The 16863-nt window shown below is 42.9% G+C and overlaps 1 protein-coding gene across 12 annotated transcripts in view; it reads right to left on the bottom strand.

Annotated features, from left to right (window-relative positions):
- PLCB4 (phospholipase C beta 4) overlaps positions 1 to 16863 on the bottom strand; it is a 323966-nt gene that overhangs the window by 75903 nt on the left and 231200 nt on the right. For all 12 annotated transcript variants that reach the window (XM_043544061.1, XM_043544062.1, XM_043544054.1 and 9 more), the window contains 6 exons: positions 13949 to 14159; positions 13201 to 13294; positions 12438 to 12517; positions 11966 to 12050; positions 4363 to 4453; positions 3274 to 3369 (listed from right to left, as the gene is read on the bottom strand). In XM_043544061.1, the coding sequence (XP_043399996.1) occupies positions 3274 to 3369; positions 4363 to 4453; positions 11966 to 12050; positions 12438 to 12517; positions 13201 to 13294; positions 13949 to 14159 (657 nt within the window). The remainder of the gene's footprint in view (positions 1 to 3273; positions 3370 to 4362; positions 4454 to 11965; positions 12051 to 12437; positions 12518 to 13200; positions 13295 to 13948; positions 14160 to 16863) is intronic.

A 16863-nucleotide genomic window follows, 5' to 3' on the forward strand; every position in this document is an offset into this window, starting at 1 on the left:
GAGCCAATATGGTCTCTTATGTACAGACTATTTTAAAATGTATTTATCTATTTAGATTTAAATAATTAAAAACGATGCCTATCCAAGCCTCTAGGTGCCCGAACACATAATTACTAAACCAGTAAAATCCCAGCAGCATTACAGTAATCACTTCAACAGGAACCCAGACAGCCACTTACAGAACATTCTTTCTACCCCTTCATCGTCTAGGAAACCCCCTCAGCCCACTCCAAAACCCTGCGGAACACGTGTTTTTTGCAGCACGGGGGGCAAGTCACCAGATCTGGGATACTTCAGACTAAGTGAGGGAGCAAGTTCCAGACTCCTGGCCACTCACGGAGAATGCATGAACAACCTGCCCTTCTCTTTTATAGTGAGAGGGATCTAGCTAAAGCACCTTGCTGACCGCAGCTGTGGCATGGGGAGAGAGATGGTCCCTCACGTAGGCCAGTCCTGGGACATTTAGGACTTTATAAGTGGTTATAATCCAAACACCATAAACTCCAAACACCTAGAGACCAATGGGCAGCCATTGCCGATCCTTATGTCATAAATTCCCCACATGAAGCCCCACTGAATAAGTGGGCCACAGCGCTCTGCACCAGCTTCAATCCCCAAATGATTTAAAGGTGCAGCCCTGTATAGAGTGCATTGAAACAGTCCAATCATGAGGTAACAAAAACAGATAACACCGACAAGGTCCACATCCAAAAGGAAAGGTTTGCAGCCTCCTAGCCAGGTGCAGATGGCAAAAAGTTGTTTGGGTCACTGCTGTAACATGAAGGTCCCACAGCAGCGGAAGGTCTAGAATCACCTCTGAGTTGCAAACACACGTAACTAATGGCAGACGTACAGCCTCAGCATAAGAGGCGGATATTACCTCTGCCATCTCCTCCAGCTGCTTTCCCTGGCAGCCTCATTGCCTCAGTCTTGTCTGGGCTGAACTTCAACTGGCTCACTCTGATCCATGCTCCAAACTCAGCTGAACACGGGCTGAGGCACCGAACCACATCATTCAAGTTGGATGAGACAGACACACACAGTGGGGTGTCATCGGCATACTGACGACAACGCACCCAACACCTTGTTACTGACCCTCCGACCAGCCCCAGATACAGGTTGAACAGACCAGGTGACCAAATGGCATTTTGCAGCACCCTGCTTTTGAGAGCTTCGACAGAGGAGCAATTGCCCACAACTACCCGTTGAGATCTCTCCAAGAGAAGGGAATGGAACCAGTGAAGAGCAGCTGCCTCTACTCCCACCAGAGTCCGCCGGCAAATCAACAACACCTTGTGATCTATGGTACTGAAGACAGCTGATAGGTCTAATACCACCAGCATGGACACCTAGGGCTTGTCTTCACTACGGGGCTAAATTGGTGCTGCTGTGATCAATGCAGCGGTGTCGATTTAGTGGGTCTCATGAAGATATGATAAGTCAATGGGAGATTGCTCCCACCTCAACGAGAGGCGGAAGCTACCTCAATGGGAGAGCGTATCCTGCCAACATAACACGGTGTCTATACTGCCCTAAGTCGATGTAAGTTATATTGCTCAGGAGGGTGGGTTTTTTACACCCTTGAGCGACATAACTTACATTGACTTAAGCGGTAGTGTAGACAAGGACCTAGCCTTCGTCTATCACTAGGAGGAAACCACTGACAAGCATGTCAAATGCAGTCTCTTCGTCAAAGATAACTCTCTACCCAGATTGACGGGGTCAAGGAGATCAGCAGCATCTAGATACTGTGAAAATTGTCTTACCACAACCTTCTCCACTAAACGTGCCCAAGAAGGGAAGAGAAGATTCAATACTCATCAATAATTAGATAGATTGCCAGCATCCAGCAATGAACACATGACCAAAGGCTGCACTATTGCTTCCTTCAAAGCAACAGGCCGTTTGCCCTCTCTAGGAGAGGCACTGACAATCCCATAAGCAATGGGCCCAGTATTTTCCCCACTGGCCTTCGCCAGCCAGGAACGATGTGTATCCAAAGCATTTCCTGACTGCACTGGCAACATATTGTATGTGTGAAGAGAGATATTAACACACAGATGGACAAATTCAAACCAACATGTGAGAAAAGATTGGTGTTCACTACATGGGAGAAATAGCTTCTTTTGTAGTGCTTATAAATGAACTGAAAAATTAAACTAGCAGTTGCAAGAGATACTGGCAGGATTTTTCGCATACACAGCGTAATTTACATGAGGAAGAAATACAAATAATCTCCCATAATTGTATAAAAATGTTGCAGATCCTACTCTACCATTTCTATCCCCCTCTCTCCCCGCCTGTTAAAAGGTGTGTTTAATCCGCTGACCCATTATTTTAGCTAAAGGCACCCTGTTTGGACAATTCCTGATATCACCTCCAGGTGGAGAACTAGGTAGCAAGAACAAGATTCAAACGTAGTCAATGCCTATCTCATAACAGATCTAATAGTTCAGCACCCTGGTTTTGACCTTCCACAACATCTATGGGTAAAGCTCAATCGCTTCAGATGGAGAGTGATCAGATGGGCTGCTAATGGGTCTTTGTGACTCCCCCTCCATTTGACACTGAGGCCCAATAAAAGATGAAGGTCACATGCCTGTAGACTGCGTTCATTGGCAAGGGCTCCGTGGTTCCCTCCTGCACTTTGCACAATGCTCTTCTCTCAACGACTTAGACTAACACACGTGACTTGATCATCCATGCAGATGCAACTGCAGTACATCTATCTTCACAACTACATTCTGCTTTTCTTCTTCTGCAGCCCTTTTAACCTCTGCTTTTCCCCAGGGTATTTTTGCTGTTGTGTTATCCTACCCCTGTAGACAACGCCTCACCCCAGAGATCTCAAAGGGTTATCCCGGAGATAAATTGCAAAGAAACAAATTAACAAACTAAATGGGATCAAAAGCAGAACCCTGTTCCAAGGGCAACAGCAACGAAAGATAAGACATGAAAGGGTTAATGCAACTTCTTTTTCTAATGGTCTAATTTGCTTTGTAACATTTTCATTTATTTAATATTACGTGCGCTTCAGGTTCACAGAGTTTAGATTTTAAATAAATCTCTCTAAACAAATAAACGTACTTATGAGTTTATGTTACAAGTGGGAAGCCTATAAAGACATTGCTTGTGAGGATATGTCAGGTTAAAGTGAAGCAGTTATATGAAAAGGCTTCTACTGAGGCCCAGTGGCAAATGTCTATCTGTACTCCTCCCTCCTTTTCCAGCAGGCAAGCAACTCCCAAGAAGCATCGCTTATAAAATCCTCACCACTTTCTATTTCTTCTTCATTGTCATCTTCTAGGATATTGACAGGAGCAGCTGTTTCGCCAGCCTCCATCATACTTTTCAGCGCCTCAAGCTGTTCTGTTTAAAAAATAAAAAAACAGAGAGAAAATAAACGTTAGCCATGTAACAAATGGTTCTTATTCAAAATTAAATATTTTAACTCAAATTACATGAAGAAAATGCTAAATAACGAGGGCCTGATTCTGACAGGGGCTTGAATTGAATAGGAGTTGTGGGTGCTCAGTACCAATTCGGGTCAGGTCTTCTGTCAGCAACAAAGGTTTGCAAAAGAACTTGAAACCCATTGTTGTTAGGGATACTTTGATAAAACAATTACCACCAATGCTGGATCAAAAAAAAAAAAAAAAAGCAATCAGTAAGGGCCCAGTGAAGTCAAGGGGCGTCTTTCCAGTGACTTCAAGAGCCTTCGGATCAAACACATTACTGCCGTGAGCAAGTCCTGGGTAACAGATGGCTGATCGCTTTCACGGCCTGATACGACATTCCATATTGGAATGGGAATTTTACCTCAATGTTATTTCTGAATTGTGCTTGTAAGTTGCACCGTATGAGCCAACCCTCAAGTCAGTGGAAGTTTAGCCACTGTCTTCAATGGGAGAAGGTCCAGGGTCAATCAGTACGGCCATAGTAGGAACCATGAATACCCCAGCATTATGCTTCGTGCACAGCAGGAAGAATGCCAGGATTGGCAAGAAAAGAAGAGTCATTTGAAATTCCATTTCAGTTTTAGTTCACCCTGGCAGGTGTGGAAAACACAACAACGACAGCACACCTGCTCTACAACAGATTCCATCTGTGTTACATTTTGGCGTGGACAGCAATCAGATTATGACCCAGAATTCCATTTCAAGTTATATGTATTTATAATCTCTACACATTTACACAGAGGGCAAAACTTTGCCACTGATATGAAACACAAGTGAAAACAAAATGTCATGCATAGTGAATATAAAGTATGTTCTTCATTTTGGAAAGTTTGGTAGAACATTGTTCTGTTATCTAAAGTGCATACTTTTATATTAATGTAAAGGTTCAATGAACTTTACTTACTTTTTTCCACTTCAGGTTTCAGCCTTTTGTTTTTTATGAGTATCTTTCTTTTGAGATCATTTGGGGACGGTAAGGGTCGTCCTGGTTCAAGCTACAAAAATGGAGAGAAGGGCTTATTGAGCATGATTTGCAATGATCTTCTCATTTAACCTCTTTGACTACCCATTTTGGGCTGGATTCTGACTTTAGGACCAGCCTGAGCAAGGGACACTGAGGACTGCTCTTCACTACAGGGAGATCGATGCTGCTGCAATCGATGCAGCTGGGGTCAATTTAGTGGGACTAGTGAAGACCCACTAACTCGACAGCAGAGCGCTCTCCAGTCAACCCCGGTACTCCAGTTCCTCGAGAAGATTAAGGTAAGTCGACAGGATAACATCTACCATTGACGCAGGGCAGCGAAGACACTATGGTAAGTCGACCTAGGCTACGTCGACTTCAGCGAAGTTATTCATATAACTGGAGTAGCGTAACTTAGATCGACTTACCCCGGTAGTGAAGACAAGCCCTGAATAAGCAGAACCACGGAGGGGCTGCTCTGCAGTCAGGGCAAGATGGAGACAATGACCTAAAGGGAGGACTTCCACTTCCCCTGCGGCCATCCCCCCCACCCTCCGAAATGAGAAACACAGGATCCCATCCCTCTCTGGTCATGGAAGCGGATGGGATCATTTGGCCTGTATATTGTAAACTCCTTATTATCTCATATTCCTGTAATGAACCACACACAAAAAACTCTGAATACATCAGAATAAAAACAACAGTCACATGAAAATATCAACAGGAATGCAAGGACACTGAAAAAGTCATTCATTTGTTTTCTTCTTCTGCTCAGGATTTTATGTTGCATCAATAAAATATTAAAAATCAAAGGTTCATATAACCTCTTTAACTATCTTTGTGTGTTCAGGTAAGAATGTCCCTCTTTTTTGCTCTTATCAGATTATTTTGAAGGGCGATGTTTGAGAACCTCCCGATCTTAAGTTAGCCACATTCTGGATTTAAAAGCACAGCTAATGTGCAGTCCTTGAATTTTGTTTACCTATCTTGCTGTTTTGTCTAATTGCTACTCTTGCCCCTTTTAACAAAACATGTTTAGACATCTATTATTTCCACCTCACGTTAAGGTTTGCTAAATTCTAAAAACAAGAACATGCTGATTAAAAAAAAAAACCTACATTGGTAAGAGAGACTTATTATTTATCAAATCATCCGAAAACTGAATTCTGCTCTAATATTTTCTCTCTGCTGCTCATATCTTTCATAAGTGGCAGAATGGGTTGCTGCCTGACTGCCATCCAGAAGAAAAATACTTCCAAAATTAATTGGTAATAATAATACTTTACATTAATACTTATTGTTTGATGATCACAAAACATTTCACAAAAATTAATTAACACAATGAAAGAGTGTGGCAGGAAAGTATCATCATCCTCACTTTACAGATGGGGAAAACAAGGCAGGAAGAGGTTACATAGCTTTAAAATAAAGCATTTATCATCTGAGCACTGTATAGTAAATAGCAAAGGAGTCCCTCCCCTGGAGAAATTACAATCTAAATAGACAAGAGACAGAGTTGGAGGGGAAACTGAGGCAGAGAGGGCAACAAAGTAATGCCACAGATCAGTAGCACAGGCAGGAGCAAAACCCACCTCTCCTGATTCCTAGTCCACTGCCAGATCCACAGGGTCACACCACCTTAGCAACAGTAAAGTCAGGAGACTGAAGTATCAACTCACACATTGACTTGCTGTGTGATTTTGGGCTAGTCGCTTAAACTCAGTTCCCTAATATCAATTTCCTAATTTGCTAAATGTGACTAACAATACTTACCCAGCTTAACTCACTGCCGTATTATGAGGTTCCAGCAACCAGTGCACAACCCTGCAAAGATTTATCTATGCGAGTAGTCCTTAGCCAGGTGATAAGGACTATACCTGCCAGTAAGGGTTTGTAGGAGCATGTCTTTGATGATTGTGGACGGTATCAAATGACAAATGCTACGTATGTGCTAAGTATCATTAAATGACTTGCTCCATATTGGGAAGGGAGAGGCATAACATCTGTTGGCCCATCACTCTCCACTCTGAGGTGGGCAGAGCACAGGCCAGGATCCCCTGGTACAAGCCCCAGGACACAAAGGAGGACAGATTTGGGTGGTGTGGCTCCCTCCCCGTGGGCCTGGGAAGGAAATGGGGGAAGGATCTGTTACCCAGGATCACAGCTGAAAAGGACAATCGGTACACTGAGGTAGAAGTGAGTTGGGACTGGAAGATATAGCCAGGGTTAGTAAGGAATCCCAGAACAGGGAGGCAGATCTCTTTGGAGTGGGTGGAGTTTCTACGTATTCAGCCACCACATAAAAAAATAATAGTAATCAAGTCAGCTTTGTCACTGTGCCGGACCAGCATCAACAGCCTCTGTGGGAAGCCACTGTCAACCCACCACACCAGGGGAGGGCAAACTTTTTGGCCTGAGGGCCATGTCGGGTTTCCAAAATTGTATGGAGGGCCAGTTAGGGGAGGCTGTGTCTCCCGAAACAGCCAGGCATGGCCCGGCCCCCACCTCCTATCTGATGCCCCCGCTTCTCGCCCCCTGATGCTCCCCTGGGACTCCTGCCCCATCCAACCCCCCTGTTCTCTGCCCTCTGACCCCCCCGACTCCTATCCACACCCCCGACCCCTGACCACATTCCCAAACTCCTCTGCCTTCTATCCAACCCCATCTTCCCCCTGTCCCCTTACTGCGTGGCCCAGAGCACCGGGTCAGGCCGCGGTTCTGCAACTGCGTTACCTGGCTGCCCAGAGCATGGCGCGGCACGCTGAGGCTGAGGTGAAACAGCAGAGGAGGGGCCGGGGACCAGCCTCCCGGGCCAGGAGCTCAGGGGCCGAGCAGGAGGGTCCTGTGGGCAGTATATGGCCCGTGGGCCATAGTTTGCCCACCTCTGCACCACACCCTGATACCCAAATACAAGGAGAAGCAAACAAAGCTGGCAAACAGCATGTGGAACAAACAACAACTGATGCAACATCCTTCCAAGCTAATATCCATTTTCCCATTATAATCAAGAGAACTCGATCATTCAGTTCCAGCAAGGGAATCGTGTGCAACAATCTCCACATGGACACTGAGGATAAAGGGAACTCTAGGTTATCATCCACTGGGACCAGCAGTGAATATGTTTTAACTCCACTAGATGTCAGTACAATCAGGTTTCATTCCCCCTACCTCTAAAATACCCGTCTGCAATTAAAAGGTTAGCTAGGTGCCCCTCTGGGAAAATATCGGCTTCAGGCAGTCTCACGCCTGTCCTGAGTTTTCCTTCCAGAGACATTTAAAACGGAATACAACTACTTACGAAGGGCAAGTTTCCAACTTGCACCAGATGCCTTTTGAAAGTTTGATTTATGAATGTGTGCATGGAGGAGGCAGAGTGACAAGCCAGAAAAAAACAAAACATAAAACAGTGAGCACACTAAAGAGCAGAGACCAGATGAGGCTAGAATTGGGTCCCGAAGCCGCAGTAGCCACAGAACTCTTGGTGTGGCACCATTTCTGTTTGGTCACAGGGCCATGAGAAGCAGCCACTTGTGAGGACTGTGCTCAGGTTGGGGATACTCCAGCCAGTCACACATCTCTGCATACCCCTCCGAGTATGGCAACATGATCTCTATTATGCATTCTTGTATCCTAACTATCCCTGTCAAATTTAAGAGAAGAGAAAAAAGCACAGCCCTAGAGAAGGTGTCACTAGGCAAAAGGGCCTAGTAGTCACCAGGGGCAGTAGCAGGAAGGTGAGTCAAAGGAATCTCGTTCTGCCTGTCTTTCTTGGCAGTGTGGTGCAGCTGATAGCAGTTGTTCACCTCTGACAATTGGTGGCTGCTGCTAGAGAGTTTGAATGGGTTGTGCAAAGCAGTGGGCAGGCCCTGGAAGAGCATATGTAGACCCTAGAACAGCGGTTCTCAAACTGTGGGTTGGGTCAGAACCACATTTTAATGGGGTTGCCAGGGCTGGCTTACACTTGCTGGGGCCCGGGGCTGAAGCCAGAGCCCCACCACTCAGGGCCAAAGACAAAACTTGAGGGTTTCAGCTCTGGGCGGCTGGGCTCAGGTTACAGGCCCCCTGCCTCGAGCTGAAGCCCTTGGGCAGCGTGGTTCAGGTGGGCTCAGGCTTTGGTCCTCCCTTCTGGGGTCATACAGTAATTTTTGTTGTCAGAAGGGGGTCGCGGTGCAATGAAGTTTGAGAACCCCCGCCCTAGCAAATAGAAGGTTAGGCCAAGGTTGAATATTGGTAGGCCATGCCTGTTAAGAATGCTCCAGCATTTGCTATATTTCCTGGCTATGTATGAGACTGAAATGCATGTGGATTTTAGTTCTCCTGACCGTTCCTGCAGTTGCTGCTTCTGCTGGGAGCTCTTCATCCGACTCAGTTCCTAATGCAGCACTGACAGCAGCCCAGATTCCAGAGCTTGGTCTGGACCAGGAAGCATGAGATACAAGACGCAGCTGAAGGCACTACACCCTTCCCTTCCAGGCACATATGATCAATTACTTTGCATCTGTCATGTTCTTCTGTACCAGATATGAACTGGTTACAGAGTTTGCTTATACACACCAGATGTGTTCATCATTAGATCCTTTAATGCTCTGGCAGGTATGACTGAGGTTCATTTAAATAAGGCATTTGACACAGTGCCTCCTAGTGGCTGAACAGCCTAGTACAGTTTAGCATCTGGCTGTCCATTACTTGCAAAGGCTGGCTGTGGTCAGTTCGCAATCTTCTTCTTGTTTTGAATCTGCCATCGGTAGCATTTTATCTGTTGATTGTTCTTTCTGAGGAACAAATTGTAGCTGTCAATGGTTTCTTTTGAATTCTCCACCGTCAGTCATGATCACATATTATATTGGTGCAGGGTTTTTTGTTTTTCTTTTTTGTTTTGTATATGACAGCTGAAGTTGTCCATCCTTTTTATCCATCCATTTTTACATGAACGTGGTCACCAGGTTCTAGACCTGGCAGTTCTCTGTCTGGCCACTTTGGAAATAGGCTCTTTTCCAAAGGTGGAACAGTAGTGCTGAGTTGTCCTCCCATCAGCAAGGGTACTGGACTATATCCAGTAGCTGTTATTGGTGCGGATCTATAACCCAGAAGAGCAAGGAATCAATCTTTCTGCTATAGGATTTTCTAAGGAGTCTATAGAGCTCTCAGCCTTTCCATTTGCTTGTGGGTAACGTGGGCTGCTAGTGATATGATCAAAATCACATTTCGTTCAGAGTGACTTAAATTCTGCTGTAGTGAACTTTGGTCTGTTGCCTGTCACCAGTTGTTCTGAAATAACCTAATTGAGCAAAAGGGCACTTCAGTTTCTCTAGAACACTGTGACATGTTACGTCTTTCAAGTACATTATTTCTATAAACCTGGGAAAATAGACCATGATAACCAGGTAGTGATGTCCTCTGAATTTGCATAAACCTGCAACTAGTCTTTTCCAAGGTGTCTCTGGTGTGGGTGTTTGTACACTGTATGGTTCAGCATTGTCTCTTAAGTTGATTTGTACTAGATAGCCTCTCAGAAGTCCAATATCACCAAATCCTCCATCAAGTTCTTCCACCTTTCTCACTGGGCCCATCATAACTGCCATGCTGCAGCTGAGAAGGTTGTCGCCTTTGATCACATGCACTCTGAATGCATAGCTTTTATCTTTGTAAGTTGTTTCTGTGGTGAGCTGATCCATGCCATTCAGTATACCTCCAAGGCTGGTCAAAGCTGTGTCTTCAGGAGACTTCAGCTCTGAGAGGGACTGACAGTGATTGTAAATCCCTTCTAAGATGCCTGTGACATCAGCTCCTGAGTCAGTTTTAAAGTCAATAGTCTTGCCACTCTCCAGGTTAGGTTCTATGTTTAGAGCCCTGCATGCATACAAATATTTGGATCCACATCTGATCCGCATCCGCGATAATTAACGTCTATCCGACCTGTGATCCACACTCCACCGTTTTATATGTATCTGGATTCGCACACACGTCACTGTTAGAGCTCTGCATGGATACAAAAATTTGGAGCTGCATCTGATCCACAATCAGCGAAGATGGTAAACAATACAACCGCATCCGTGGATGTAGATATTCACAGATATAAAGCGGATATCCGCAGATTTGCAAGGCTCTATCTATGTCATCACAAGTTATAGATACCAGAAACAATGGCTCTTGGTTGTCTGTTATATGAGTCGACTCCATGACTGCTTTGGTGCAAACAGCTGCAAAATGTCCATATTTCATACATTTATTACACATGTGCATCTGGCTGGACATGCATAATCTCTTGAGATATGACTTTTTCCACATCTTCTGCATGTAGGTTGGAATTGTCATTGTTAACTTGGGAGCGCTCTCTCCTTGCCTCAGGGGTTTTATGATGATAACTTTTAACACAGTTTCTAAACTAGCTTCAGTTTTTTAAGTTTGTCAAGTTTCTCTAGGTTTCACTGTTTCAATAGTTCAGACTGTTTTGCTATTTAAATAACTGAGATTAGGGTTAAATCTCTCTTCAATTTCAGCTGCTATGAAAGGTTTTTATCTGTTAACCCAATAAACCAGCCTGTGTCTGATATTTTCATGTTTTGCATTCCCAAAATCATAGTTTTCAGCCAATATATGCAGAACTCTTACAAAACATTCAATATTTTCCCCTGCTTCTTGAATTCTCTCATGAAAACATTCTCTTTCATAAACCACATTTCTCTGAGGTATAAAGTATGCATTAAACATAGCCAGAACCCTTTCATACTCATCTTTGCGACCGTCTGCAGTAAAGTCAAAGGATTTAAAGATATGCTTTGCTTGCTTCCCCACATAAATTAAAGAAGATACTTGAATATCTCCAGTTTCTTCCCAAAGTTTGTTTGCAAGTCGAAATCTTCCAAAATGCTGTCTGTCCACTGTGAAGATTTGTCAACGCTGAAGTTCTCTGGGGCATTGAAAAGTGGCATGCTGATGAGATCCTGCAACCTTTGTGGCTGTTCTTTCTGTCTGCACTTTGTTGCTTTGTTCCTTCTGTTTCTGGTCTTACTGTACTCCTGACACCATGTTCTTCTGTACCAGCTGTGGACTGGCCACAGTGCTTGCTTATACCCACGAGATGTATTCATCATTAGAGCCTGTCCTGCTCTGCCATGTATGGCTGAGATTCATTTAAATAAGATTTTCGCACATAGTGCCACTTAGCATTAATACAGTTTAGCATTAATTAGAGCATCAATAACTGGAAATTACAGAGAGACAAGGTGGGTGAGGTCACAAGCAAAGACACTACACTTGGTCTATTTTATAGGGGAGGCAACCCTGCTTGACTCAGCATGGGGACCCAACCCTTGCCAGAAGTCCTTCCCCAAACTCTGTGCAGAAGAAATTAAATGAACCAGCTAAGGACCCAAAAACCGAGAAGCCCAAAATCAATAGTGATGTTTGAAAACTAAGGCCCAGGCACACACAAGTTTCTCCACTATTGGTTACTATACCGCTCTAATAAATAGTCCCAAGTTACTATACCGCTCTAATAAAATTAACAAGAGATATAAACACAATTTTTAAAGATACATACTGGATGTGTTTCTAGAGGTTGCTTCAAAAGGAGATCGCCAAAATAATCTTCACAGTATTTTGACATCTTGTACTGTTGGTATTTGCTGGAAAAAAGGGACATTAGTTAATCCCAAGCCATCATTCAGCAACAAAAACCTGTTACTACTTTTAATTGTTTATAAAAACCGAACTAATATAACTGAAATGCATGAATTTATTTAAACCAAAGTAATGTGCTGATTAAATATTATTCAGTTAATGTGACCTTCGAATGTAATTCACTGCTGAATCACAGCATTATTAAAACAATTCAAAGCTTGACCTTTGTGTTAAAGCCAACATCTCTGGATCTCTTCAAAGTGACATCTAATTTATCTGCATAACCCTGTTACAAAGTTTTCCAAGTCAAGTTGAACTATTATGAGCCTTATCATAGGTGCAATTGCTCTTTCATTGCAGTATTAAAAATGGAAGATGAATATACTTTATACCTGCAGTGATTTTCAAATGAAAGAATAACAGGATACTCAGATGTAACAAATGCAGTTTCCTTAATGGCTTGAATGACATCCTTTAAAATGCAAAGAAAGTGTTCATGTTAAAACACATCAAGTGGCAATTATGAGTAGAAATATTTTACAGACACAGAACATGATGGATTCTACAGTAAATGAAGCAAAGACAGACAGAACAAAGTGGGTCTATTTCATTTCTCCATTTACTCCCACTCCATGTTTAAAAAACTCTCACTCCACCTGAGGAAGGAAGATGGTAGCTACAGCCACAAGCTCAGTGCTGCTCTGAGACATAGGGATCTGACAGCTGATCTTGCCCAGAGGAGGATTTTGGCTGAAGGGACAACGCCTGTGTTTCGCCTGTCCCTTCCACAGGTAAGGGGGACTTTTGCAGCAGAGCCATTATTAACTCTGCTGTGCATAAGAGTGGCAGGATTTGGAGAGACTATACAGAGTGCCTGAGTGGGCTCCCTGCATGCTTTCATGCACAACGGGGTGGGAAGAGGAAGTGAGGCAGAAGTAAGCTGTTGAGAGTTCAGGACATAGGACCCACCCCTATTTAAATCATTCATTCCATTAGGATGTAGGACCAGCCATGCAGTGTTGTGGAGTGGGATTCCCTCTCTCTGCGGAGTTCCCTACTTGCTAGCTAAATTTCTCCGTCTGGGTGTTGGAGAGAGGATTTGGGCTTAAAGTTTGACGTATAAATTTGAAGTTATCAATGATCTATAAATTCTACCTTGAAAAGAATATCTGTACACATGGCTTTCCCATGTGTTATTATTGGTTCTTGGTCTTCACCTTTTCCATCCCAACAATCCAGTTCAACACATCTAAAAACCCAATAACAACTATGTCAATTTTCACAATATTTCCATAAATATACAAGCCATTTCACAGAAACTCCAAGCAATCTGTCTTGTTCAGGAGCAGAGGCTAGAGTAAATAACAATGCAATTTTAGAAGCGCTACAATTCCTCTCATGCTGTATGTAATACACAAACTCTTATCATGTCAATTTGATTTTATAACTATGGACGTATTACATTAAACTCTGTGCGTGTGGGAGTGTAAAATGTCTGAGTGAAAGTGGTTTTTTTAATCAGCACTCCATTATTTACTCTCTCATTAGCTAATCTGGATATACCGTATTTACGCACTGCAAGTAGTTAAACTGGAAGTCATAAACTGATATCCATGAAAATGCAGATTGGCTTAATCACACAGCACAAATCCCTCTGAACTGCAGAAGTGTGAAGCCTACATCTTCCAACACACCCCTTCCCCGCACAATACTGCAACTTCCTAAAGGCGACTCTTTCCGTATGTTTTTGTACAATAAAGAATTTTACTTATGATATTTTTCATATTTCTCATACTTATTATATTTACATGGTATCATATATAATTGCCGAGGTAAATAAAATGAAGTATTGATTTTCCTAAAACAATATGAACTATGAAAGCCATTATCCTATATTTCCAACCTGCAACCAGCCAAAAGCACTTGTCTGTACATCTCTACAGAAGACTTCCCGCCAAACTGCCTGCCTGTTAGATAGGTATTGTGGGAGGAGCTGATGAAGTAGTGAGCCAAAGAATGGTCCATTTCCTGGTATAATTCCAAACGGTCAAGGAAGACTGGGGCATTTTCATCTGACATCAAATATCTGCAGAATCCATCACTTGATATGAGACCTGGAAGTAAAAAATAGCTTTATGTGTTTTCTGTATTTATGCAGAGAATACAGATTGTTAGTGTTTAAAGGAACACAGACACTGCTACCCAGAAGAGGAGCTGGTATTTTATAACAGCAGATGAAAGAAAATTAGCAACAGTAATTTAAGTACAAGACTCTCCCAGTCTTTCAAAGGCTGGAATCCAAAGATTCTATTAGCATGAACTAGAAAGTTAATTTATTTTGGATTTATTTCCAAACCATGGAAGGTTCGAGACTTTTGCTAACCATCCTACTGTTCAGCGTATATACAGTAGATTATCTTCCTGACAATGAAAATGAAAACATTGTCTGCATAAACAAAGCCATGTTAGAAAATAGGGCTTTGTGTGCACAGTAACTTTGATCACAGTGTTCATAGTATGTTTTCTTCCTCCTCTTTTTGTTTTGTGCTTCAGAAATTGTAAAAGACGAGGGGCTAGATTCTGGCGTAAGCCAGATCAGAATCTGCCTGTGGTATCTATTTTAAAAATGGCCTCATGCTAAAAAAAATAGAGGGGGGGGCAGTTAACCATCTAAATAGTGACATGACACAACTGGAATGCAATTTGAACTTGAAGTTCATGTTTCCTAATGTCAGACATGGGAGCTCTGTTATTGGCAAGGGATGGCTCACAGCAGCTCCAATTTTACTTTGTTTCACATGACCTTTTTGTTCCAACAGAGAATCCCTAACCCCCCAGCTTTCACTTGCTCATAACTTTCTGAACAAGTCTCACTTGGGGCTTTGAACTTTCTATTCTTGGTCACAGCCAAATCCCTTCCGCTGGCTTTGAGTTAGGAGAAAATGAAAAAAAACCCCAACACATTCTCATCTTAAGAAATTTAACTCCTCCCCCCCCCACACTAAGAACTTAAAAACAGCAGAATAAAGTAGCTCCAAGCACGACATGCGATTAGTCTGGAGGAAAAGGTATAAGAGAGTGAAAAAAAATCACTACTGTGTATAGTCGGTGAATATCTGCTATGATTTTAGCAACGTAATGAAGTCCTCCCTCAACGATAACATAATTAAGAGGCTGAGTTAGTAGCCTAGCAGAAGGAGAAAGTGTCTATAACTACTCTCCCAAAGAGCTCCTGAGCTTACTGAGCCATTCATGTACTGCACAGCACACAAGGAAGGGTTGAGTTCTAGTTACTGATCCTTACCATACAGCAGGGGTAGTCAATAAGTGGACCATGGGCCAAATCCAGACAGCCAGCTGCTTTTGAATGGACCCCCAAATCTTTTTATTTACCTATTATCATTATTGTTGTTATTATTTTAATTATTTTTTCTGGAGTCTGGACCTTGACTACACCTTGACCAAGAAATTTCGACCTTGACAAAAAATAATTCACTATCCCTGCTGTACGGTGACCAAGGCAGGACTGGTTTCTTACAGCTCTTGTGCAGCGAATGAGGTCTTGCCTCCCACACAGTGCTATTCAGTACACACATGTGCCTAAGTGCCTTATGGAATAGGGGTCTTGTAAAGGACTGCAGAGAACAGACACCACACAGATAAGCCATTGCCTCCATTGGATGTTGGGGTAGGGTGGCAATTCATGCATTCCCAGAATACCAGACATTATGGTACTTCCAGGACTGGTGTGAGCCTTACCCTGCCAGCATGACCTACTGGCGTGAACTCACATGGACGGTGCATGCAAGGGCACACTGGTGGGGGCGGAATGATGTGCTTTTCAAAATGTCATCCCCATCTGATACTGGACAGAACCTGGTCTGGTTGTGTCTCCACACTGGACTTGGGACCAACCACCCAACAAGAGGACAGTATGGTTTAAAGCCAGATGAAATTGTGGATCCCCAACGTAGGCAGGTTGTTGGGAATCCACAACTTCTTGGGCCAGTTCCTCCCCTTCTCCCACTAATTCCATTGGGGTGAAACCACAATGAACTAACCCCACCAAGGAAAGACAAACATCAGAAAAACCCCATCGACTTTTCTGCAGGAGACATTCTGCATTTACATACATCACAGAAGAAAGAAAGAAAGAAGGAAAGAAGGAAAGAAAGAAAGAAAGAAAGAAAGACAAACATCAGAAAAACCCCATCGACTTTTCTGCAGGAGACATTCTGCATTTACATACATCACAGAAGAAAGAAAGAAAGAAAGAAAGAAAGAAAGAAAAGAAAGAAAAGAAAGAAAAGAAAGAAAGAAAACAATAGGCTCAATTCACTACCATGACTCAATGACTGGTTGAAAGAATATGAAAGCCGTATAGAAGCTTATGCCGGCATCAGCTTCTAGATAGGTATTTTGCAGACAAGAAACTGTATCTTCATAAACTACTGGTTCGCTTTATCTTCTGCACACCCAAAAGATGGGTGCATATCTTTCTGAACAGGGGAAAACAATTTTCATTATAGCTTGTACATTATGGGAAAACACTTGGAATATGCTGGCATCTAGACAGTAGATCCATGACTGCATTAAACATGTGACAAATAGTATTAGATTAAAAAGAAAAGGAGGTAATTAGTAAGGGGAGTTTCTGGTACATATGGGGTGGAAAACAAAATAAGCTATAAAGTTGGAGCCTTCAAAATTCCCATCCGTGACTCCAAGAAGAAAAAACAATGGATCTTGGGGTGTCCTAAAGATCATTTTTAAAAAAGAAATACCCTGCTATTGAGAGGAGATATCTTCCATCTGATA

The sequence above is a fragment of the Chelonia mydas genome, chromosome 3 (genome assembly GCF_015237465.2).
Source record: "Chelonia mydas isolate rCheMyd1 chromosome 3, rCheMyd1.pri.v2, whole genome shotgun sequence".
In the NCBI taxonomy this organism is placed as follows: Eukaryota; Metazoa; Chordata; order Testudines; family Cheloniidae; genus Chelonia; species Chelonia mydas.